A 25270-nucleotide genomic window follows, 5' to 3' on the forward strand; every position below is an offset into this window, starting at 1 on the left:
CATGACCCTGAGTACTTTATTCTGTTTTTCTTATTGCAAACTATTTTTTAGTTTTCATGATATTGTTCTATTCGCTTTATTTTCATTTTTTAGAACAAGTAGGTTTATTTTTTAGTTTATATGAGGTTGTTTCGTTTCTTCTATAACGAACAGTCGTTTAACTTAATGTTTAAGTTTAGGTTTAGGTTAGGTAAGGTTAGGTTATTCCTTTTGGGGATGAACAGCGAGGAAGGAGCTTTGCTGTATCCCTTTCTAGTATTAACTAATAAAATTAACAATAAAACTTTATTTATGTTGGATGAATTATATGAAGTTTTGAACATTTAATATCGTTTTTCTCAGAAGCTATTGTCTTTATGACAAAAAATAATAGAACATAAAGTATGTATTTCAACGAGACCTACAACTTTTATTTAAAGTATTTTTCAAAATTACCATTATTTACGGAAATAAATGGAAAAAACTATGATTTTTATGGTTTCATCACTATCATATTCAGCACGTCAAAATACGTAAGAATCCAGAGTATAAAAAAAATCGGAGATGTCCTTTTAGGAAATTTATCCAATTTACTTAAATAAATTTTTCAGCTTTCCATTTTTCGAACATTCTATAACTAATAGTTAGTTAATCTCGCGTAGAGGGTGAAAAATCTGTTTGACGGCGCATCGAGCGTCGATGTACGAAACGTTACTAAGGGGGTTGAAACTGGGGGTGGCGGTCTCGAACGAGATTGACTGGCGAATGGAAAGGAGGGATTGGAATCGTCGGTTTGCGGTATAACCGGCTGACAATGAAATCGAGCCACCGTAAACGAACTAATTGCAGGCACAATAATTATTCTGCGGAGCGGTATCGGTGCGCGAGGGTGGCGGGTTTGTCGTCTGCTCGTGGATTACGAATCGATCATGGTTGTTCCCGTTATTAACCCCCTGGCGGGCAGACGCGTTCACGGATCGACAGATAGCGTCGAAATTGATCGGTTGCACCTGATGCGCTTTTGGAAAATTCTTCTGGGAAATCTTGCAACGCCTCTATTTCGGTGAATTCCAGATTAGAATGATAACGATGGGAAGAGGGTAATTTTTGTTTGAAAAAAGAGACACAGTCGACTTCGATCGGGATATTTAATTTGAAATGGATTTTCAACTAGCGATTATTAATTATTATTTTCTGACGATTTCCAGGGCGGTCACGGATCCGAGGGACGGTAGGAGAGTGGCCTTGAAGAAACTGCCAAACGTCTTTCAGAGCCTGGTGAGCAGCAAACGGGTCTTCAGGGAGCTGAAGATGCTTTGCTTCTTCAAACACGAAAACGTGAGTACACTTTTATACTTTTTCGTTTTTTTCCTAATTAATTCTCTCTTTGAGCTGGGTACAATTGCCGTTTTACAGGTTCTCTCAGCCTTGGACATCCTTCAGCCACCGCACCTAGACTTCTTCCAAGAAATGTATCCTTTTTAATACCTGTTTTTTCAGCGTTTACATTTGCAAATGGTGCTTCCTTCGCAAAAGGTGCTGTATCTATTTTTATTAAGTTCATTTCCGAGGTTTGTTCGAGTGAATCAGTATACTTTGCGATCGTTTCGTATACACGTTAATTTAATCGATATTATTATAGCTTAAATTCTTTATTTCGTAATCGAACTCGTAATTGTAGCGATGAAACGCTTTACATTGGACGACTATACTCGGTCGTAGCAACGAAAGGGTTAAAACCTCTCGTACCGTCGTTATAATCAACTACCTTCTCACGCTGGTCGTTTCAAGCACCGGTAGAATTCAAAGAATCCGGTGAAATAAAAAGAGGGAAGAGGGTAGAGCAGGAAGATGCGCAGGGATCGAATCACGCGAAGCGAAAGTTCTTCTTCGCGTTCGGCCTCTTCCTCTTTTCTCTTTTCCGGTTCACGCGGAAGCGAGTTCACGCAAATGCCCGGCTGAAACGACGCGGAAACTTTTAATCGGCTCGTGGCAGCCAGCAATTAAACCGTGAGACGGAGACACGATCGAGGATCGATTCGATCCAAGCGAAACACCCCCGTGTTTGCCTATCTCTTGGATCATGTGAAAAAAAAAAAACTTGCTTCTTCCTTCCACCCGCGTCTTCCTTTTTGTAAACAACCACGGAGGGTTGTCCGTGCTCGTTCTTCCGTTTTTCTCGCAAATAACAGGCGAGATAATAAACGCGCACAAAAGAGAAGAAACGACCGGAGGTTCGTGAATCAGGGGTGGCTAGAAATATTACATGGCCTCACTAAATGGGATGAAGGAGGGAATGCTGTGGAGGCGCGATCGATCTGAAATTGATTTGTTATATTCATTATGGTGATATATTTATTTTGATAATAATGAGAATGGATACTTTGGGTTCTTTGTTATGTTGGAGCTATGGTAGCTTTATGAGAATGACTAGATTAAGTATTACTCGATTTTGAGCCTCCAAGGATCACTTTTTTGTTATACTATTAGAAAAATAATTGATTGTGCTAGGACTATGACAATTTTATGAAAATAGCTAGGACTATACTTACTTAATTTTGATTTGTCTATGGATACTATTAGAAAATAGTGAATTATGTTAGAACTATGATAGCTTTATGAAAATGGCTAGGACTATTATTACTCGATTTTGAACCCCCAAGGATCATTTTTTCGCTATACTATTAGAAAAATAATAGATTGTGGTAGGGCTGACAACTTTATGAAAATAGCTAGGACTATACTTACTTAATTTTGATTTGTCTATGGATACTATTAGAAAAAAATGAATTATACTAGGAAACGCTGTTATAGCGTTATGAGAATAGCTAGGACTTTAAATGTCCAAGGATCACTATTTTGCTATACTATTAGAAAAATAATAGATTGTGCTAGGGCTATGACAGTTTTATGAGGATAGCTAGGACTATACTTACTTAATTTTGATTTGTCTATGGATACTATTAGAAAATAGTAAATTATGCTAGAACTATGATAGCTTTATGAAAATGGCTAGGACTATTATTACTCGATTTTGAGCCTCCAAGGATCACTTTTTCGCTATACTATTAGAAAAATAATAGATTGTGCTAGGGCTATGACAATTTTATGAGGATAGCTAGGACTATACTTACTTAATTTTGATTTATCTATGGATACTATTAGAAAAAAATGGATTATGCTAGAGCTATGATATGAAAATAGCTGGGACTATACTTACTTAATTTTGATTTGTCCATGGATACTATTAAAAAGATAGCTTTGTGAAAACAGCTAAGACTACGGTTATTTGATTTTGACTTTGTTGCAACTATGAGTACTGTTAGAAGAAAAATAGAACAATGACCACTGTAGCTAGTTTTTCAACCCCAATTTCATAAAAGATAGTCTGACGACCGTGCAGATAAACGGAAACGATCAATCCGAGGGTAGAGATGATGGTTTCTGACGATGGTCGATGGGTAGCCATTGGCGGTCAGAAAGGTCCCGTCCATCGAGCCCTTCTCGAAAATGAAATTAAACGCGAAACTTGCGTCCTTGCACGGCCAGCATCGGACACGTGTTCGAGGAGCTAACCTAATAAATCTCGAGGTTTCCGTTCTCGCGTTACCAACACCAGAAGATCAATAACGGCCCTGGCGAAACGATGCTCTGCTCAGCTCAGCTCAGCTCCGCTCTGCTCCGTCACGTTTCATCAGGGCGGGAAGAAAAAAACCTTGGTTTCAAGGTAAAACCTCGTGGCTCCACCCAGTTTTCCAAATCCCTTGATACTCGGCAAGTTTTTCAACAACCGGCTGATCTCTTCAAGAAGAAGCCAGGATTCCAAGTTTTCCAACTTGAAAAGGTAATCTTCTCTTTCTAATATTGCCTATGGACTTTGCAGAGGTTTACAGGTTTTACGGTTTTTGAAACTGTCTATGATACGATATATTAAGAACAGGAAATAGTAATTATTTTTTGATATCTCGTAATTGAACCAATTATTAACCGAATTTCCGCGGAATATTTCTCGCTCCTCTCAGTGTTTGCGCGTATCACGAAACCATCCGAAATTTGAGCGACGGTTCCCAAGCTAAATCCGCTTCGTTATCGATCGCGGCTATCGATGTCTTTCGACCACGTTCGTGACCTCCACACGATTTCGTAACGATCGCGTAACGAAAACGAGCGGAATGACGCGCGTAACCAAGAACAAATGGTGCTCCACGTAACAGACGAGCAATCTACGTAAACGGCTTGGCTCGAAGCTTACGTAAGTTCCAGAAGAGAGAGGAAGTCTTTCCAGTCTTCTTTCTCAGCATCTTTCCAGACGCGATATCAGGAGAACGTGCCAGAGATTTGAAGGAAATCGGGCCGAGCTAGGGTTCCACTCCGCTTTCTTACCTGGCCACAGATAGTCTCCTTTAGAAGACCTTTTTCAAATTTTTCCTTGAATATCCGTTCGTTTTTCGCAACAAATTTTCACCGAATTTTAACAAAATATCATTTATTTATTTTGGAATTTTGGAAGCAAATTGGAATTTTGCCAAAGTTCACATTTTGATCTACGAATCAGAACGAATCTGAGATCACGCATCGTACAGAGTGATCGGATGATCTATCGATCGATCAAGAGGAAATCGATAGTCGATCATCCTTAAGCGAACGGGATCGCGCTGGGCAAGCATTTGCAGAGTTAATCTCGACGGAGGCGAGCTCGATAAATCAGTTTCTTCTCTCACCTCTATTCCCTTCGCCTCTTTCATTATTTTCTTTTATAAACACACATTATTACTTACACTTCATCTCCCGTCATTGTTGGTCTTAAACAGACAACTTCTTCCCTACGTCCTTACCTTCCCTTTTTCTTCCTTCCTTTCTTCCTCCCTTTCACTTTGTCTTCTTTTTCTGCTTCAACTTCAAGTCCAAACTGATCCCCCGTGACCACGTAAATCATCGCCAGTAATGACTGTTACGAATCAGAACTCACTTCTTCTTCTACTTCTTCTTCTTCTTCTTCTTCTCTTTGCTCGTTTTTCGTGTTCCCGAGATTATGTCGCGTACACGCACTGCTGCGAATCTGATGAGACGAGACAAGACTCGATGGCTCGATTTACTGCTACCAACTTCGCTGGATCCTTTTATTCAGGACCACCTGTTTCACGCTGGCCGAGTCTGATCGATTCGAGGACAGATTGCATTTTTATTTCGCCATTTCTTTGCTCCTTGTTACTTCGTTCCACTGTCTTCTCGACGCTTTGTCTCCTTTACCTTTTTCTTCTTTTCAATCCACCGACTATACAACCGTCACGTGTTTCCCATTTCTAGTACTACTGATTAAAATATTCATTTATTAACACGTTGAACGTCAGGGGGTCACCGGTGATCCGCCCTCCAACTTACACGCCCCTGAATAATTAAAAGAAAATAATAGAAAATCATTATTCCAAGTAATATTGCTATGGTACAAATAGCGAAACGGCAAAAAGAAAATCAATTATTACTATTCTTAGTAATTAGAGCTTTAATACGTTCCACAAAAAACGTTCAATTTCACTGTGAAAATTAGAAGAAAATTAGAATTAAAAAAATCAGAAGAAGAATCGCTCTTTGTCGCTGGTTAAATCATCATCAAAAGTAAATGAATTCTCCTTCATTTTTGAGAAACTCTCCGAACGATATCGTCGAAAGTTCTGACGCCCATTAACTTCCATTGCTTGCTCGGCGATGTTTGCGTCTGGATCGATTCTAATTCCATCTACATGGAAAATTCACCGGCCCGCTCTCTTGTTGGCCAAGAAACTTGCCGTAGCCAAGTTCAACTCCGCTGAAAGCGACTGCCTAATTTCTAATTAAACAGCTCGGCTAAACCACCGTCTCGCAGACGATACGCTAACGAGATTACCGGTTAATACAGTGGTCCAAGCGACTGCGAACCATTCGATCCTTCCTTACAGTTTCTGTATAATTCTAATTTAAAATAAGAAATCAATTCTTCCTTCGTACCCTCTATCTGTGCACCGATATAATTACAACCCCAAGAATCCCTTATCTAGGATGCGCATCGATAGACGAGGTCTGCCGGTGACAGTTGGGGTGTTGCGATTCCGTTGCGAGCCACCGTCTAATTCCTAATTAAGGATCTCGCTCGATTAGCTCGCTTTCACCATATGGGGTTGGTGGTCTCGCCGGCGTTCCGGCCAGCCAGACGGTCCTAGACACCGTCGCGTCGTGGCCCACAGCCACCATGGATACAGCATGGCGATGGTGGCGCAGCGAGTCGCTCGATGGCAATCATGGATTATTAATGCGTGCACCGCACGGCTATTGATAGCTCGATAGCGTGCCATTACCACCCTCCTCCTTGCCACCCACCCACCCCTTGGCTGCTCGACAGGAACAGACACGCACGTCGTTGCGTTGGTTTGCCCGAGTCCGTTTACACTGTTGCATCACTGATAATATAACTTCCCCTTGAGCGACCTCCTCGATCGATTCATCCAACGATCAGTTTCCTGAATCCATAGAGGGTGAATTTCAGCCGGTGAGGGTCAGCGATGGAACACCCGGCTGGAATATTCGCTGCGATCCTGAAGGGTGGATTGGGGGGAAAGATTTTTTAATCGAACGTATGAATTTCGATTGTAAGATGGTAAGAAAATATTATCGAGTTATCGTAGGTAGTCGAGTGGCCCGCATCGAGGGGTTTGGTTGCGTCTACCCCTATCATCGGAAAGATCGATATCGATTACGAATATCCTGGCTTCGTTGTTAATCACACGTACGCTGGATGGTTGAAAAGAAAAATTCTTATGCGGGCGAGAATACGATCGTGTACTTTGAAACTTGTTTTTGTAAAAGGAAAAGGGTTTTACGCGTTAATCTATGAATTAATCGAATAGTGGTGTGCGTGTTCCTTTCCTTTTTCCCTTTCTCTGGCTTTGTCTTTCTCTGGCCACATCTTTTCCATATTTTTCCATTTATCCAGCATTGCGTTAGATAGCGTTGCATCACGTCTCGTCATCGGCCACCTCCCACACGTGGATCGTAGATATTCGCGAGGAAAAATCGAACGGGAAGGAATAGTTTCTGGTGGGTAGATTGGGAAATAAAAAGCTTTACATTCGACCTAGAAACGTTGGAAGAGTTTCCTCCTATAATTTCATTGCTTTCCTTCGTTTGTACTCTGCTGCGATTCGAATTGGGTAATAAATTGCAGTAATCTAGCGATCCCTTCGAGTCAAACGCTTCGAATAAATCCTTATTTAAAGAATCCAAAGTAATTTTCTTGTTACAATTCGGTATCGTTTGTATATATAATTTTAATGGAATCGGTAATTAACACCGCAGTTAATAATTAATTTCCTATCCCGAGAAGTTCCCTTCTGTTTTAATTGACATTCCAATTTAATCCAATTGTTTGATTAGTGAACGAATATAATTCCAGTGTAATCTGATCGCGAATTATCTATCATTTCCAAGTTCTATCGTAACATTTTCATTGCATCTTAAGCTTCGAATCGACTTCGCTCGAACGACTCGGAATGCATTCGCAAAGCCGTCGGTTAACAATGCGATGAGAAAAACGGTCAAGCAAGGAAAAAAGGGAGAAGGAAAAGGGAGGAAATGCGGTTCTGGTTACGTAGGTGGGCAAAGGCGTTCCCACGCGGCGATTGAACCGATGCTTACGAAACACGAAACGTCCTGGCGTATTCTGGGATTGCGGACAAACGCAGGCGCAACATCAGCCCTTGAAAACCCATATAAAGGGTCTATTTAGATTTAATTTTCACCGGTGTTCATCATTTGTTCTCCAAAGGTAAATCTTATTCTCTCGATCGGCGGTTCGATTTAAAGCTCTTAAAATCGTATCAGGACGTTTCATTTAAAGCATTTGAAATTAACATGCAGATCTCGATATCGAAATGCTATGGTGGCGAAGGCTCGTTACGGGCCTCTGTACGCGTATCGCCGCGTGCATGCCTATCGATAATCGCATAATAAGCCGCGAGAACCGCGCGCCGGACACCAGCCTCGGCTCCTCCGCTTAATGAGCGCGAGACTAATGAACACGCGCTACGTATCGACGATGTCGGTGATCAATTAATAAAGAACACTAACCGTTATCGCGAATTCACCGCGACGGTACACTGGCGTCCCTCGGAATCGTTCACCGGCACTCTATGCGCACACTCTCTTCCGTGTAATCGCGCTGCCTCACGCGACCCTCCACCTGCTTCCTCTCTGTAATTTGAATATCTCTTACTCTGGTATACCGAGCGAACAAGAGCACGATTTATGAGACACGATCTCTTCTATTTCGTATTTTCTCTTCATTCTTTTACTCGGCCGCTACGCCGAGGGACGAGCAAGTTCGATCAACTTCATGGGTGACCGTGACGGGTGTTTTATCTCGCGAGACAACGTTTGACGGTGAAAGATTCAACCAGGCGAAAGTTCGATTTCGACTTGATAGTGATCGACTACTTGTTGGTTTAGTAATCGATCCGGTTTATTGGTAGGATAAATCGAATACTCTCGGTAGGGATGATGAGCCTTTGACAGGTACAGCTGATATTAACCCTTTGACTGCTGAGAATTCTAGGCTTGGACGTTCTGTGTGTACGAAATGAGAATGAAGACAGTAACACTTGTTACTTTTCTTTTTATTCTATTTCATTTCTCGGTTTATTTTTTCGTTTGTTTTTCTTTTTCAGTGTTTCGTTATATCATTATAATGTGATAACGCATGGTGTGTAATTAAAAGGGATGAGGGAGGCGCAATCGATCCGAAATTGATTTGTTATATTCATTATGGTGGTATATAATATTTATTTTGATAATAATGAAAATGGGTACTTTGGGTTCTTTGTTATGCTAGAGCTATGGTAGCTTTATGAGAATGACTAGATTAATTATTACTCGATTTTGAGCCTCCAAGGATTACTTTTTCGCTATAGTATTAGAAAAATAATAGATTGTGCTAGGGCTATGGGAATTTTATGAAAATAGCTAGGACTATACATACTTGTCTTTGACTTGTCTATGAATACTATTAGAAAAAAAATTGAATTTTGTTCGCATAACGAATGGCGTGTAATTAGTAATATGCGTTGATAACTTTTATTTAATTATGATTAGTACATACAAGAAATAATCTTGTCTGCACCGATGGCTTTCATTGGACGCATATGTGCGTCCATAACAGTCAAAGGGTTAACTTGTTACTATTAGTGTAGCAGATTTAACAAATTCGAATCAGCTAGCTTAATGCGAACGTAGAATATCAATCATAGTGTCCGTTCGTCTAGTGTATTTTGTAATTTCAAATAAATTATTGAATATTCTAAAGCTTTTATCAGATGATTATGTTAATTATTTTAACGGTTTTATCAAATAATTAGATTTATGATATTTGCTGCGGTTAAACTTGGACTCCAAAGTCAGTGCTTTTTCACTAGACGAACGAACACTATGATTGATATTGTACGCTTACTGTTTGTTTGATTTTCTTTTTCTATTCGAATGTCCCTGCCTCGGTACAAGCGCCGTATTCGACCAATTTGAGACACAATATCACGAGCGACGTTCAGTGATAAATCCGCTTCCAAAGCAAACGCGCGTGTCGAGTGTGTCGGCTCCGTTTCGCAAACTTCGAAAGGACTTTCTCGCGAGGAAAACTTGCAGCTGGCCGAGCTGAAAGGAGTTTTCTTTCTAATTTTTACCATTTTTTTGCTCCGATTCTGCTACAAGTGCGGACCGGAGGTTCATTACTTATAATTAATGTTTAGAATCAGTGTTTATGCGACTTTCTTATTTCATCGCACGTCACATTTTATATTATTGAAAACAGGTAAGAAAAATGTGTTATTGGTAAGATTGTACCGCTATTTTAATATATTTCGCAGTTCTTTGCCATTATAAAATTTTTAATATGAAATTTGTGGCCCACCGGTGCAAGTTCAAAAATTCGCGTGGCAACGAAAGGGTTAAATGCAAAATATTGTGAAAAAGGTATTAATTCTCTTGGTTTTCAATGTCTTCTTCTGCCACTTCTTTACAATATATTGTTTGTGTCCCACTTTGCCAAAATAATACTCTCGCGTTGTTAATTATAAGAATTAACGCAGAAAATCATTCACGTAGTTACTACATTTCGCAAAAAGGCTCTGAGAAATCAGTGCGATAGGATGCTGTGTTTTGATCTAATTCGAAATCGTACACGGTTGACGCATCACCGGTGCGTTCGATCCGCGTTACACCGTTCCGGGAAGATTGATTCTACCACGCGAACGAATATTCTCTCGATGAAAACCGAGGACAATCGAATGATCGTAACGAACGATGTTTCAAGAGGTAGCGGTATCGTTGGCAGCTCGCTGACAGGCAAACTTTCGGCCGGAAAATTAATTTATAGTCGCTGATGAATTTCTGTTACGTCGTTTACCGGCCTGATTTCACCGGAGAAATTCGATTTGCCATGGAAAATTGACGCGTGCATCGATTCGGTTATCGACAATTATTTTCCCGTACCGTGGACTTTGGAAAGAAAATACGCGTTCGAATCGCTTTACAAGTTTCGATAAACCCGAGTGCTCTGATAGGGAAACACAGCGAACGGGGATAATTTTAAAATAAAAAATGGTATCGAGAGTTTGGAGACAAGATCGATCAGGTTTTATTGGCCATATGCATGCCGTAACGAAGATTTAATCGTCGAACGAGGTGTTCCGTCGTCCGTGCAAAACCGCCAAGCTTTATTTTGGCGAAATTTCAATCCGCTCCGATGCAGGTCACTTTTCGCGGAACGTTGATTTTTCGCTGCTCTCGACGACGCGGACCTATTAAATTGCCGGGAAACGATTTCTCTTTCTACCTTTCGCCCTTTTTTTTCCACCAATGAAAAGCGAACAGAAAAAATATATATATGTAAATAAACGAGCGCGTGCTTTCGCCGTGCTCGCGGCTTTTATGACGCGTGTTTTTCACCGACGAGTTCACCACCGACATAATGTATGATAAATGTTTTGGCAGCGACACTCGCTGATAAATCCTCCTGTTTTGTCGGCGTTGCGTTGCGAATGCTAGATTATAGAACAATTCAAAAATAATGAAGAACCAACAGCGTGGGACTGTTTCAATTCTGCTCTCGCTCGAATAACAACGAAAAGGTAGAATAACTCGAAACGAAAAATAAATTCTTCGAGGGTTTCTCTTTTATATTCGTAAACTTTGCTTATCCCAGCTGCGTCGTTCGCGAAATTCAGGTAAACATATGTTTTCAGCGCAATCTCGAGTGTCGCCCATAATATTCGCGGAATCTTTTCGCGCGCAGCTTCGCTTCTAATTAAAACGAAAACAAGTTCATTTCCATTACGATCGGGATTCACGTTGTTTCTTTATTCTCTCCTTTTTTTATTTTTTATCTCTCTGCTCGTTTCATACGCATACACGCGCGTGTCGTCGGTGTAATTGAAGAACGAAACGCGCGAAGTTCGTGGCGAAAGCGTTGAACGCGGTGCAAATTATCGTTGGTGTCGTTCGCCGATTAAAATCCTCGTTAAAGTCGCGCCGTTAAAATTCTCGAGTTTCGCAACAACTGTTGCCACCAAGCTGCAGCGAGATGCCGGGCGGGGAAAAAGCGGGGAAAAATCCTGAATAAATTTCGTGTCTGCTAACGATGCTGTGCCGAGAGTTGCGAAAGAAATATTCATTTCAAAGATACGAGTTTGAAAAAAAAAAGAAAGAAAAAAAGGAAAATCAAGTATTAAACAAACGACACGTGATAAGCGTGTGTCGTGCATCTTCTTCTACGGAACTTTATCTTTTTTCATTTCATTCCTGTCTGTGTCAGATAATGAATATCAGGTTCTTTGTGGTGACACGAAAAGTTTGATTTTCCTGTCGTTTCAGGATGAATTTATTCCAGCGATCGAGAGGAATAAAGAGATCGCCTGGAGACGTTGTTTCTTGGAAAAATTACACTGCCACCGGATAACGATTCGCGGGAGAAAAATATCCCTCTCTCGACGTGTGTACGTGCCTCGAACCGGAAGCATTGATTGCGACTTCCTCTCAGCGAGCTTCTCCTCCATATATCGAGTATCGTGGCACGTATCGATCGCTCGGTCGCTCAGTTTTTGGGGCCGAGAGCTTCTTTGTTTCCCTCGTCCCTCGCTGTGCAGTCTTGTTCGTTTCTCAGTTTCTTTTAGAATCAATTCAAAAGTATTTCGCTTTGAACTTTCTAGGTCGTAGCTTTTTATCGAGAAAAGTAAGCGTTCGGGTTCGTCGGGGAAATAAATCGGTACGGGGATGACGGGGGTTAAACGCGTCGAAACAGTTGTTGGAAGGTAGCTCGGACGGTTCTTCGAGCCGATCTCGAACGCGGCGCATTGTAAAATTTTCACGTCCCATGTAGATCGGTATTTTTTACGAGGAACAACAGGAATCGGGCTGAGAAGAATCCTGGGACTCGGCTGGTTCTCGTAGTTGTTTGCCAGCGAGCCGAGTTCGAACTCGGTTGACCGGTCGGACGAGCCGGATTGGCCTTGCTCGAACACCTCGCTCTCTAAGCCTTCATCATCGTCCTTAACTTTATTCTTTTTCTTTCTCATCCTTGGCTAACAAAGGGACCAGACACGCGTATCCTCGGTGACATCGACGATTCATCGATAAACAGATAGAGCCAGGTACATCCCTTCGAAATAGCTAAGGACTTTCTAAATATCTGGAAAAATGAAGAAAACCGATGAACAGGACCTTTGTCGAAGCAATAACCTTTATCTATGGCTCGATATATCCGCCCTGAAACTTCCCTTTGACGTTCGAACACGTGTCGAACGATTAATAATCTTTTTATAGCGACCATAGAGCCGATATTAATATAGCAACAGGATCTACACTTTATTGACTGGAAATGTTCGCTTGATCGCGAGTGTTGCGACTTCGAAGGAAGAAAACAGAAGGGTTTATCCGTCCTCTCGACCGTTTGAATCGAGCCATTGATCTATCGAACAGGCTGATTGTCGAAGATTGCCGAAAAAAAGAGCGTAACGTAGGAGTCCTGGGAGAGGAGCCAGCTCGAAGAATTCGAACCTCTTCCAGGTTTCTTCTTCCTCCTCCTTCCGCAGCAGCTTCTCCTTGGACCGGTATCAGCACGCCGAGCGGAGAGTAGCGAGGAGGAGAGAGAAGAAACGGCCAGGATACTCGATTCCCTTTGCACTGGAAGATGCTAGGGGCAAGTCGCTTTGTCGAGGAACCGGTCGACGTGCCTACCAGGAGGCAGACACGCGCATCGATCCGCCAATCGGAGCGTCTGCAACGGCCGCGATCGTCAAACCGTCCAGGAACGTGCACCTTTTTCCTCGGGATCGGCGAAAGAAAGGCGGAAGTGGAAATCGACGATCGATCGAAAGGTGTCGAGTGCCGATACGAAGAGGCGTCAAGTAAATAGACAGTGATTACCCCCCTTTCCTTATAATAGTCAGCCCTATAACGGCGGACTGTTATTTTTCGAAAGTTTACATCACGATCGACCCAGACTCGAAGTTACTCGATAAATATGTTTAAAATGAAATTTATATTGCCATCTCAGCGGTCGAATAATTAATCCTCCGTTTTGATCAGAAGCTCCGCAAGGATGGAGATTCATCGTGGAACGTTAACGGGGCTAAAAAGGGAATCGCGGGAAACGTTGTGTGATTCAAGTGTAACTTTCGAGCTAAAGGAAGTCCCGATTGGGGTAGGTAGGGTGGCTTTGAAAAGGTCAGCTCGTGAAAAGGGATGGTCGCATTGGGACTCGGAACGTCTGGCCTCAAAGTAACGGCGCAGCCTTTTTCTTCGCTCCGTCGGTCGGACGTCTCTTTAAAGGCGCACTTTAAAAACTCTCCTCTGTTTCCAATTAATCCTGTCCTTTGACGAATCGATCACCTTTAGAGCTTTCGCGAGAATCCTTTTTGCAAAGCGTGTACTTTCGCGCTTTCGCGTGAAACTCCGTGGCAAAGCGTTTCACGAACACGTTCCTTCAGTTTGCCTTTTAATTCGATTAATTAAAAGAAATTCAGAGATTTCAATCTACCCCCTCGGGTGACGTATCTGTTCACCTATCATCGTTCTAAATAACTGAGATATCTTGCGGGGTTCTGACTCCGAGTTACGCAAATATTTGTCCAGCATGATAATATTGATAATCTAGGGTAATTAGAGAACGTCGAGAGTAGCAGTTGCGTTAGGTTCGCTCGACGCGGGAACGTTGATGTTAATCGATCAACAGAAGGTTCTGTGTTATTAGAATAACCTGGATGTTGATCGCGCGCGAGACGACATCCTTAAGCGACTATTGATATTCAACGATGGCTACGCCTCCTCGTTTCCGACGTCCACCTGAATGTACCATTGAAATGTAATCGGCTGTACCAGCTGCGTCGACTGAATCGTTTCACCTTGCTATCTCTGTACCGTACGCAAACACGTAGTACTACGTTATTAACCTGACGGTTCCAGCATATCGAAACACCTAACAATCCCTGGCCTTTGGTTAGGTAGAAAGGGTAACGCTATGCATTAAAGTAACCCTTCATTAACATGTTGATAACATTAACACTGTAGGCACTCTCGAGTAATCATGTTCAGGGTGGACACTTTCGATCCGCGAAATAAATAAATCTCTCAAGTTCGATTTCTCCTGTCGGCCAGTGTTCTCTGTACGCAGATTAATCGCTCGTTGATTGGAAGCCGATGATTTAAGAGTCGGACCAGCCAATTATCTGGCTGCAAATGAACGCGTTATTATGAATATTGAAGACGTTCCGTTGCGATCGAGTTTGCTTAACGCGGTTTAATGAAACGATCCTCGCCTACGCGTCTTCGATAAATCACGAGAAACTGGAAGAGTTAATAATCGATCGCTCGGATCGATAGGCTGGAATAGTTAAATGCTGTCGGTGAAAGGTGAAATGATCCCGATTTTTTCAAGTAAAATCCTTCGACTCGTGATTATAGGGAAATTCTATTGTCTCGTCGGTGACTTTCGCTGGTTTCGAAGCAGATTTCGCGGATGCTATTTAATGGATAACTTGTGTTGTTCGATTAAACGCATTGCGACATTAACGTATAGTACTACGTTTTGTAATTTGTCGAAGGTGATAGATGATTTCTTTGATAAAGAAAAATATACAGACTGTACGTGTTTATTTTAATTTAGATATGAATGTTGTAAAATAACAAACTTAATATCTTTAGTAAGTAATCGATATATTGAATAATCCTTTCAACGACGAACGAGAGATCTATGAAAATTCTATTTTCCACAAAATCTCGTTATTCTGACGTTGCCCAATTTTCAGCGCGGTACGCGTTCGGAAAGGGAAACCGAACCGGAGGATAATCGGATATTACAATAATATTTAGTAAAGGATATAGAACGGAGGTAAAAGAAAACCCACAAAATCGTTTGGAAAATGGTGCTGAAGCACCGATTGGCCGGAGATACGTCTGATGAACAATTAGCTATTGTCGGCGTTCGATTGCTTTTCTCTTCAACGATGTTCGTCGACCGATGAAATGGAGTGAAAAACGTCGAACGTGAAGAGCCGTACCGTTTATTTTTCCTTTTTTTTCCCCCTCGGCATTCGAAAGAGAGCTGACTGATTCAATTTTCTCGCGTTTAATCGTGTGATTGTTTCATTATCAGAACTAGAGGAAAAATAAGTGCAATTGTTTCGCAGACGTTAGAGTAGACTAATCGAATAACTGAGAAGATAAATAAAAGATGTTATTCTCAATGTTGAAACGAGAAAATTCCGGCTATTTCTTGTATAACCGTAGAAAATACAGACGGAACGTAAAACTGATTGCCAAGAATATCGTCTCGCGACCTCGAACGTCCTCCCTTGGCCGAATCGTTGGTGGAAAATTATCCAGTCGTCTGATCGCTTTTTCTCGATTGAAAATATCTTTTGGCCCGTGTTCGAGTGGATCCATCGATCGCGTCTGAAAAGAGATAGTTGGAAAGCAACGTCGGCAAAAGGCTGTGCTTAGGTGTTCGAAGCCAAAGCCAGCCGGACGGACCAGTCGACTTGCATACCACGCCGGCTTCGCAGCCAGCCTCTACCTGCATTCCAACCTACCAGTCGACCTCATTCCGCCATTATACTATTTCTCATTCTCTTCCAACCTTTTCTCTCCTCCCTCTCTACTTTTACGATGAGTAAAAACGAATTTTCAAAGGACACCATTCGAACCCAGATCGATTCAGATTTCGAGTCACAGTTGGATCGACACCGACACTGCTTTCTTCCTTTCCTATTTTGTCCCTTCGTAACGAGCTCTGACTGCTCTAATTAATAATTAATCAAGAAAGCCGTGAGATATTTACGAGCATCGATAGAAGGAAAGAAAGTAGCCGATAAACATCCACCTTCGACTTGGAGGGCTCGTGTTTCAATTTATAGCGGAAGCGGAAAAGCCGCGTATACGATGCCCTGCTTCGATCCCACCCCTCCCTCCGACTATACTCTCTCATTTATTTCGCCTCTCGAATGGTCGGCCATCGTTCGAGTCGCGCAAAAACTTTTCGAGTGCTTTTTATCGTGAAACTTGCTCCCTCTTTTCCTTCCGACCCCTCTTCTTTTTCTTCGTCGATCGAGTTGCTCTCTCGAAATTACCGCGGAGAAGTTACCGTACGAGCAGCAACTCCACCCCGCTCGTCGTTTCCCGAGGGTGGGGCGCCGATTAACCGTGACTTCCGTAATTGTCCAACTTCGCCGAGCTTGCTCTCTAATTTCTTTTGTTATCAGCTTGACCACCTTAACAGAATGTTAAGTTTGATTTATCTTCCGGTTTCTAGGCGACGAGAGCTTAACAAACCGAGAGGAACAACTTTCAACCCCTTCTTGGGAAAGTAGGATAGAAATTTATTGTTTCCCGGAGAATTGTTAAAAACAACCGGGCGAAGGTACTTCGTTAAAACTTGAAGATTTCTTCCACCGTGGAATTATCTGCTTTTTAGTTTTCCCTCGACGAAAAGGGGTGGAATTAAATCTTCGATTTTCATTGCACGCGTTTGTAAAATAATTTCTGTCGAGAATCAAGGAAAACGACGCAGCCGATCGTTATCCCTTCTTTCTCGTTCGATTGAAACGTTCGTCGGGACGAAAACCTTGGTAATCAGGAGGCACCCGTTCCCGATCCGGCCAGCTTAATGGATTCTTTCGTCGGCTTTCGAGGAAGCTAATCCATCGAAATGAGGGGGAAAGCAACCGGGGGGGGAGATAAGGGAGAAGAAACAGCGAAGAAACGGGGGGGAAAAAAAGAAGGAAATCGAGAGCCGATGACGTAGTACCGTGACGAAAGTGGCTGGCCTTAATAAAGCAGCCAGGGTAATTTACAGGGCTCGGCCTGACTCCGACGGGGTGAAACTTCTTCAGAAGTTGAGCCAGCGCGAGCTGAGACAATGCTAAACGGCAAGCTCATGGCGAAGCATCCACTTTTGTTAATGGAACCACGGACAAAAGTGTCTACGTTGTGGTTCGTTAGCTGGTTAGATCGATTAATTATGCTTGTTATCATTCGCCAAACATTTTCTTGCCGTCGATCCTTAAGTACGCGCTTCGACTACCCGGTAATTATTAATTTAATGAACTTCATCCGAGAGTTATTTAATCAAACTGTAATTTGAAATCGACATAAATTCCTTCCCTAATAAACTCGATTCGCATCACGCTACTGATTCACTCGAGCGGCTTTTATCGCCATCATCGATAGAGTGCTACAAATTAGATTCTTTTTTTCCCCGACGAATTAAGTGATTAAGCGATCAGATAACTCGCCTCGACGACCATTCGTGAAAGAAGCAAGGAAAAACGAAGGGTGTCGCGACCAGTCCCTTTTCGCTCGAATTCATTCGCGTGTGCGGTTACAATTAATTAAACGGGTTTATCTTATCATTTTTCCTTTTCGTTTCTTATTTTATAATGGATGCTAATATTGGCAGTTTTCACGGGTAACGAGGTATCGACAAGCGTGCGAACGACGCTGCGAAAAAGATGTCTAGTTGGTAATTGAGAGTCGTCCACATGGGCACGCTTTAATCTAGCTTGGCCATTCAATGATTATCCATAAATTCCTTAACGAGCCGTTGCACAGATACGTGATCACGGAGCTGTTACAGAGCGATCTGCACAAGATCATCGTCAGTCCGCAGCATCTCAGCCCCGACCACATCAAGGTCTTCCTCTACCAGATCCTTCGAGGTGAGTGAACATCATTCTCGTTTCTTATTTACAATTCGCATGAAATTTTTATTTCTTCGCGTTACACGATTCGTGTTAATAATTTGTATAATTTCATATTTTTATAAGCTTTCAGATTTATCGTTATCATTAGCATAACCGTAATTGTCGATCAACGGGTTAATCATTTTGCTATTTAAAAAGTAATTTTCCCAAAGTATCGTGGTATCACTAATTCGAGAAGCAATTAGCCACGTGCTGATAGTCTGTCAGAGTGCAGCTGATTCACTGACAGCAACATCATACTTTTACCGGTGATTTCACACTCCCAACGAACAGCATCATCATCGTGTCCCGCCTTTTACACCAGATACTCGTAGATTTACTTTTCGTTTCGCGGTTTTTGCCACTTCCTCGCTCGTCCACCTGCGGCCTCTAATCGGTATACAGCTTCGTCCAAAACAGGCGTACAATTCTATTTAATATATCAGTCGAGAATTTGAAAAGTAATATTTCCAAAAGAAGGAAAGAAAAGAAAAGGATTACTCTCCTTCATTTTTAATAGCTGTTCCCTTGTTCTTTGCACCGCGGCCTTTTATTCATGTAAAACCTATATAACCTCTGGAGCCAGGTGGAAAAAGAAAGAGGACGAACGCTAGAACGTTTCACAATTATAATTTAGACCGAAAAAAGTGGCGGACGGAAAGTGAGATGGATCGTTTTGCTCGATGACCCCGTAAGAAACTCGTTGAAAAGCCAAGAGCCAGAGACAGCGGTTTAGACTTTTAAATGAGAAAGGATTTAACGTTAACAAAGGAGCTGGAATAAACGGCGGCGATATATCGTGGTGCTGGAGTGTCTAAAGGAGTAATCCAGGAAAGAGTCGACTGGTAACTCGGGCTTGATAACAGTTATCAGTATACCGGAGAGGAAAACAAAGAGGATAGAAGTTAATATTAAGACAATAGAAACGATTATTATAGAAGCACGTATCGCGAATACCATTGAATAATGACCAAGTGATCGGGAAGCAATTAGATGGCGATTCACCTGCAGCAATTTTCATGGAGAATACGTCCAGTCGGAGATAGTTGTTGGTAGAAGCAGCAGAACTGCTTTGAAATGAAATTCCATGGGGGATATAGTGGGTGGCGCGGAACGCGAGTAACGACACCACTCGCGTTGGTCCTTCACCGGCAACCCTTTTTATCAGACAAAAGAATCAAAGTCGCGTTTCAGCGAGATCAAAACGAAGGAAATTTCTTCTCCGCCCTTCGATACGTTTTTACGTCGCGTCTCGTCTCTTTCGCCTCCCCTAACGACACCCACCCTCTTCACCATGAATTTAAGGCTCGTTGCTTTCTGTGTCGAAGAAATTCAGGGACAAAGGGGTGGAAATGTTTTTAGGTAATAAATAACAGAAAAATAATTAAAGAGTAGATAATTATTTTATTTTGAAATAATACAAAAGATACGTTTGAACGATGTCTGAGCGGAATGTTTCGATCGGGAAACAGAAGCGTCTGCTCCCTCTTGAAGCGAGATCGTCGTGTAATTATTTTGAAAAAGCCTCGTGTCTGCCGGCTTCCTCAACTTTGTCCGCGTGCTTGAAGAATGCCGAGTTAATTAAACCAGCCGCTGCCGCTCTTTTTCCAAAGCGCTCGCTCGAAAGCATTACTCAAAAATCTTACTTTTAAAGCGGTCGTTGATTCTTTTTCGCTACCCCTGCAACCGTGCTCGACGACGCTCTTCTTCAGCAACCCCTGCGTTGTTCGCCAACCCTCTTATAAATCCACGAATATCCTTCTCCCTTTTCTCTGTTCGTTTCCACCCAGCCAGGAAAATGCAAATAACAAAGTGCACGCGTCGCCGCGGCGAGATTCTCAATGCGGAGTAATAATTATCGACCCTCCTGGACAAGGAACAGACTACGGGGGTGGCTGTCTGCCACGAATGTTTACGTCGTACGAAAAATCCCGAGAAATTATTCTGCGAATGCTTTTTCTGCGTTGTTTCATTATTTTCAAATCGACTGCTTTCTTAATTACTACTTTCATTATTCTTTAACCCTTTAACTGCGGGTACTTTTAGCACAACCGATCGCTTTAACTTTAAATTATATTACTGAAGTGATATTCTATTTTAAAAGGTTTTTTTTATTTTATTTATTTTATTTTTATTTTAGTGGTATTTAAGCTGTTATCAAGTTTCTATTGAAATTCAAAGTTCGATTCAAACGGGATCGATAAGGTTTGAATACAGCTAGAGCCTTTTCTTCTCAGAAATGAATTATTTTTATTTGTCAGAAACTATTTGATATTAGTAAAAATTAATATGTTGTTTATATACCACACCCGCAGTTAAAGGGTTAATTCATTTTTATTTATGAATACTGGTAATTTTCACAGTAATCTCTCTTTTATACATATATTAAAAATTATTTATTTATTTGAATATACGGGCATGGCTCTTTTTATAAGTGGATACATATTGCTTTGAAATGTAATGGCGCTTATATCGATTCGGAGCAGACCTCGAAGGAGTCTGTGCCCTTAATAAAATTTTTTGTGGATACGCTATACAGAAAAATAAAAGAAAAACAAGAAGAAACAAAAAAATACAAGAAAAAATATATAATAGTGTAGTGATTAGAGGTGTGCGAGTACTCGTAATTTACAAGCCGAGCTGAACTCGCTTCGATTATTCGAGCCGAGTCGATCGCTTGAATTTGCCGAGCTACTCGAAATCGACGAACTGTTTGATATAAAAGCGAGCTACTCGAAAAAATCAAACTACTCGAATATTCGAGCCCTTGTGAAACTTCGATTTACTTGAAGATGAATTTTCAGTTCGAAAATGTTCGAATTACTCAAATATATTCGAGTAGATGTTTAACTTTCGAGTCACTCGTACAAATTCGAACTGTTCGAGTTACACGAATATTCATCTATTATTATTGGTAGAATCACCATCCATAGAAGATGAAGAGAAAGAAGAGTATGTAGAACCAAAAAAAAAAACAGTTGACTATTTCACGAGGGCTCGAATATTCGAGTAGTTCGATTTTCTCGAGTAGCTCGCTTTTATATCAAACAGTTCGTCGATTTCGAGTAGCTCGGCAAATTCAAACGATCGACTCGGCTCGACCGACCGATCATTGTTCGACTCGAAATTCGAGTACTCGAATAACCAAGAAAATAATAGTGCAATATAAAGTATGTGCCGGAATTTGGGCGTTAGAGAATTATAAAAGTTTCATCGAAAGATGGAGGCTCGTGTATCTTCTTCTTGGAGAACTGATGCTTCCTTTTGTATCCTGATTGCCGCGCATCCTGTCGCGACAACGCACGGGAACAACGGAGGCTACCGTTGACAAATTACCCTCGAAAACTCGCGCACCGAAATATGAACAAAACTATAGACACGGGGATGATGTATTAACGGCGTGGCTCCCATACTTTCCACGATACGCGAGAAACAAGGAGCCAGAGACACCGGTTGCCTCCTCCCATCTCGTCCGTCTTTGACGAATTAATTTCCACGACAACCCCGACGAAAACCACGCCCGCGGCGCTTCTTCGAGCGTGTTAACCATCGCGTTTCTCGACAGGTTGGAAACAACAAGGCTCTAAACGCTGGAATTTCACCCGCTTCAAGTCTCTATTGAAATTCAAAGTTTGCGTATTTTACCCTATACGAAACAGGGTCGATAAGGTTTGAATACAGCTATAGCCTTTTCTTCTCAGAAATGAATTGTTTTTATTTGTCAGAATATTTGGAGAGAAATCTTGAAACTTCTCACGAATTACGTTTTCGACGTTGAAACTTTCCCACCCGGTAGAACGTTGCACGTAAAGCCCGGACAGATAGAGCAGAGTTCTCCTCTTCTTCTCTTGACTGGTCCGAAACCAGTCCTGCCACCGCCCATCCGTGACCCCAGACCCCGTCATCCGGTCGGTTGCTCGCCGCCACCAGGGCTTCTCCTTTTCTCCTCGGCTTGCTTAACCTCCTTCCTCCTCCTCTAACTCGCCTCCTTACTTACTATCCTTCTGCATGATGTTTTAATTAAGCTGATCCTTGTCCGATAGAAGCTTCGTCTACTTTTTCCCCAGTATTCTATTATTCCAATCATCGAAACTCTAATTATTAGAAGCAAAAGAACGGTTAATTTGATAATTTCACGATTAAGAGGCACGACAGTCGTTCTTCAAAGAAGAAAGCATATTTTTCTCTAATTAAAACGATCTCCCGCGAGCGTCGGAAGGGGATGCAAAGAAATCCGGCGCATTATTTCGCGCGTTCACGCCAGACGGACGGTGAATGGGTCGCGTTACTATCGCAGTTTTGTTCGCCACGCGGTTCTTTTCCGCTTTCGTCAACGAAACTAAGGGCGCGAAACGGGGGCCTCAGAGGTTAACGCGCGAGGCGTGTTAAGACTCCTTTTCACCGGGGAAGAAAGACCGGGGTAAATATCGTGATCTCGTTTGAAAAAGTTCAAGCTTGGCTTAATTAAAGGGAGAAGGTAGCCGGCCGAAACGCGAGCCGAGATACTTGAACGTCTCGTTTCACGGTTGAATGTTGGGGAAAAAATGGAACTATTAGACGCGGGCTTGGTCAAACAGCTGGTGTGATCTTAGGTACCAAAGGGGAAAGACGAACGACAGAAGGTTCGGAACGTTTGCGTGGGTGTCACCCTTGGGTGCTTTTAAATTCTAATTTAGGGATCGGGTCGTTGATCCTCGCCGATGTATGAATTTCTTACCGATTACTTCATATTTTTGACGGAAAGAGTTGTAAGATTGCAAGTGGTATAGAGCGAAATGAACAGATGTCTGATCAGCGATACTTGTACTACTTGCAAGTAGTTCGAATCAACGACAACACCGACGAGTCTTGACTACTGCAAGTTCTGTTAATATCTAACATAGCGACGGCTTGAAATTTGTATAAAATATTTATAATGCATCAGATTTGTCAGTAGAAATTGCATTTAATTATATTTTTATTCCTTTTGCAGAGAAAGTTAAATTGAAATCATGCTTAATTTTCATTTATAAACAAAGTTTAAATCAATTTATCAAATTTTCATCGTTTATATCTCGCTTTGATACATTTGTTTCCAGTTTAATTTAATGAAGTATCGTGGCAGATGGTGAAAATGAGAAAAAAGAAGAGCATGAAAATTTGGGAAATCAAAAACCGTGTGAACTGAAACGTTCTTTAACCAGAAGCTCGATGTTTCAAAAACGTTTTTGAAACTCGCCACAGCCGTTTCATTTTCCCACGAAAATCCCGTTTTATGTACAAATCCCGGATGCACGCGCTGGCCAGTCAGCTCGATGGAAATAGATACAATTACAAAGGATTAATTAAAAGCACCGGCAGCCTTTTCGATGGCGCCGTTCGTTAGTTTCTCTATGCAATCGTTTTGAGCGTCGAATCGTTGAGCAATGCTTTCGATTTTCACCGTTTGAATTCCTACGTTTTATCTGCAAAAAACACTAGCATACGTCGCTACCGAATTTTTCTCTCTTCTATCGTTCAGAATTTCAACTCTTCTTAATTGGCGTTTGATAATTATTTCACTGATACAATTCCTTTTTTACTTGAAAAGGTTATTATTTAACTTTTAAGAATTATTCCACCGATGTTGATTTAACGACAAAATTAAGTACCACTTTTGCGATCGAAATCACCCGCGCCAGTGAAATCCTCTTTTCAATCCAAACACCGCCCCCGCTGAAATACAGGACTCACCACAAATGTTAACGCGTGACGAGAAATTCGAACGTTGGGTTGGATTTCATTAACGAGCGGTTAATTAAGCGACCGAATTAAACTGGCATCGGTGATTATGAGCGCGAAACCACTTCCGTTCGGACACGTGGCCGTGCGAACGATTTAAAATCGAATTATTCCCGTTTCACGTGTCTGGGATCGACTTTTATAGATCCGACCCGGTTTCCGTGTCACGAACGTGCCTGCCCTTTATTTCCCCTTGCGAACATTTCGTATTCAATAAAATTTCTATTTCGGAAAATTAAAATACCCGCTCTCTGTTATCGAGAATAACTGGATGAAAAATATTTTGATCCGAGTACATTGATAGCTACGAAAAAAGATTTTATTTATACCTATAACCTACATCTTCAACCTTCGATGACCCAGTAACGATCAGCTGATGTCCAGGCGAAGGTGGGTCACGTCGGAGGGAATTTCGATTGAATACGGTTGCTTTTGAGGCCGATAGGCAGGAATGCAATTAGCTCGCGGGGAAAAAAAAAAACAGAAGCTGAAGAGCGTCGACGGTGAGAAGCCCTTTAACAACGACGTCCGACTAACGAGCTTGCAAGCTCTGCGCAACTTGGACGATCGTGATTTTTCAGGCCACGCTTCGTCGACGAGATTCTCTGCTACGAATAGAATTAACCTGTTCATATTTTTGATCATCCCGTTGTCACAGAACACAACAGGTGTACTAAAAACGGTACGCGATACTCGAGAAGCAAGAAATACCATAAGCAGGAGGAACGACCTTGAAGTTAATAACCGAGACGGTCAATCGTTCGTCCTTGACTTTCGTACGACGTTGGTAGCCCGGTCGATCTGATCTGCCTGCCGTCCCTGAAGAGAAGAAATGAGGAATCGAGACAGGAGAATGGCAGGCATACGGTTCGGGTGCGATGAACCCTTTATAGCATCGACCGATGTAAAATCAAGCTTTTCCCTAGCAAGAAACCTCGCCGTTATATCGCCACCACATTCGACAAGTGATCGACGATGAAATCGTTCGAACGTGTTCTCCTGGAATTGGCAACGTCTTCAGGGTTGGAATCGACTTCTTCCGAGACGTGTCATTTCGATGATGACCAAGGATTTGTCTCTTCCCTTTCACGCGTGAATCGAGGCTTCCGGATCGATCTTTGCTCCTCTTTCAATGGTAGCTTCGGATTTCTATGCTTCTGTAACGATACAATCCGTAATCCTTTGGCCACGATAGACAACTCGAGATTACATAGTTGCTCGGTGACAAGCATCGTAGGTGGCTGTCAATAATCTCGCTACACGCTCCGATTGTCTCC

The 25270-nt window shown here is 42.0% G+C and overlaps 1 protein-coding gene across 8 annotated transcripts in view; it reads left to right on the forward strand.

Moving 5' to 3' along the window:
• LOC114879137 (serine/threonine-protein kinase NLK) overlaps positions 1–25270 on the forward strand; it is a 119098-nt gene that overhangs the window by 65388 nt on the left and 28440 nt on the right. For all 8 annotated transcript variants that reach the window (XR_003789857.2, XR_003789860.2, XR_003789859.2 and 5 more), the window contains exons 2-4: positions 1188–1317; positions 1396–1451; positions 18103–18209. Coding sequence is in view for 4 of the 8 variants with exons in the window: in XM_029193745.2 (XP_029049578.1) it covers positions 1188–1317; positions 1396–1451; positions 18103–18209 (293 nt within the window). In the remaining 4 variants the exon portion in view is untranslated. The remainder of the gene's footprint in view (positions 1–1187; positions 1318–1395; positions 1452–18102; positions 18210–25270) is intronic.

Source organism: Osmia bicornis, chromosome 12 (assembly GCF_907164935.1).
Source record: "Osmia bicornis bicornis chromosome 12, iOsmBic2.1, whole genome shotgun sequence".
NCBI lineage: Eukaryota > Metazoa > Arthropoda > Insecta > Hymenoptera > Megachilidae > Osmia > Osmia bicornis.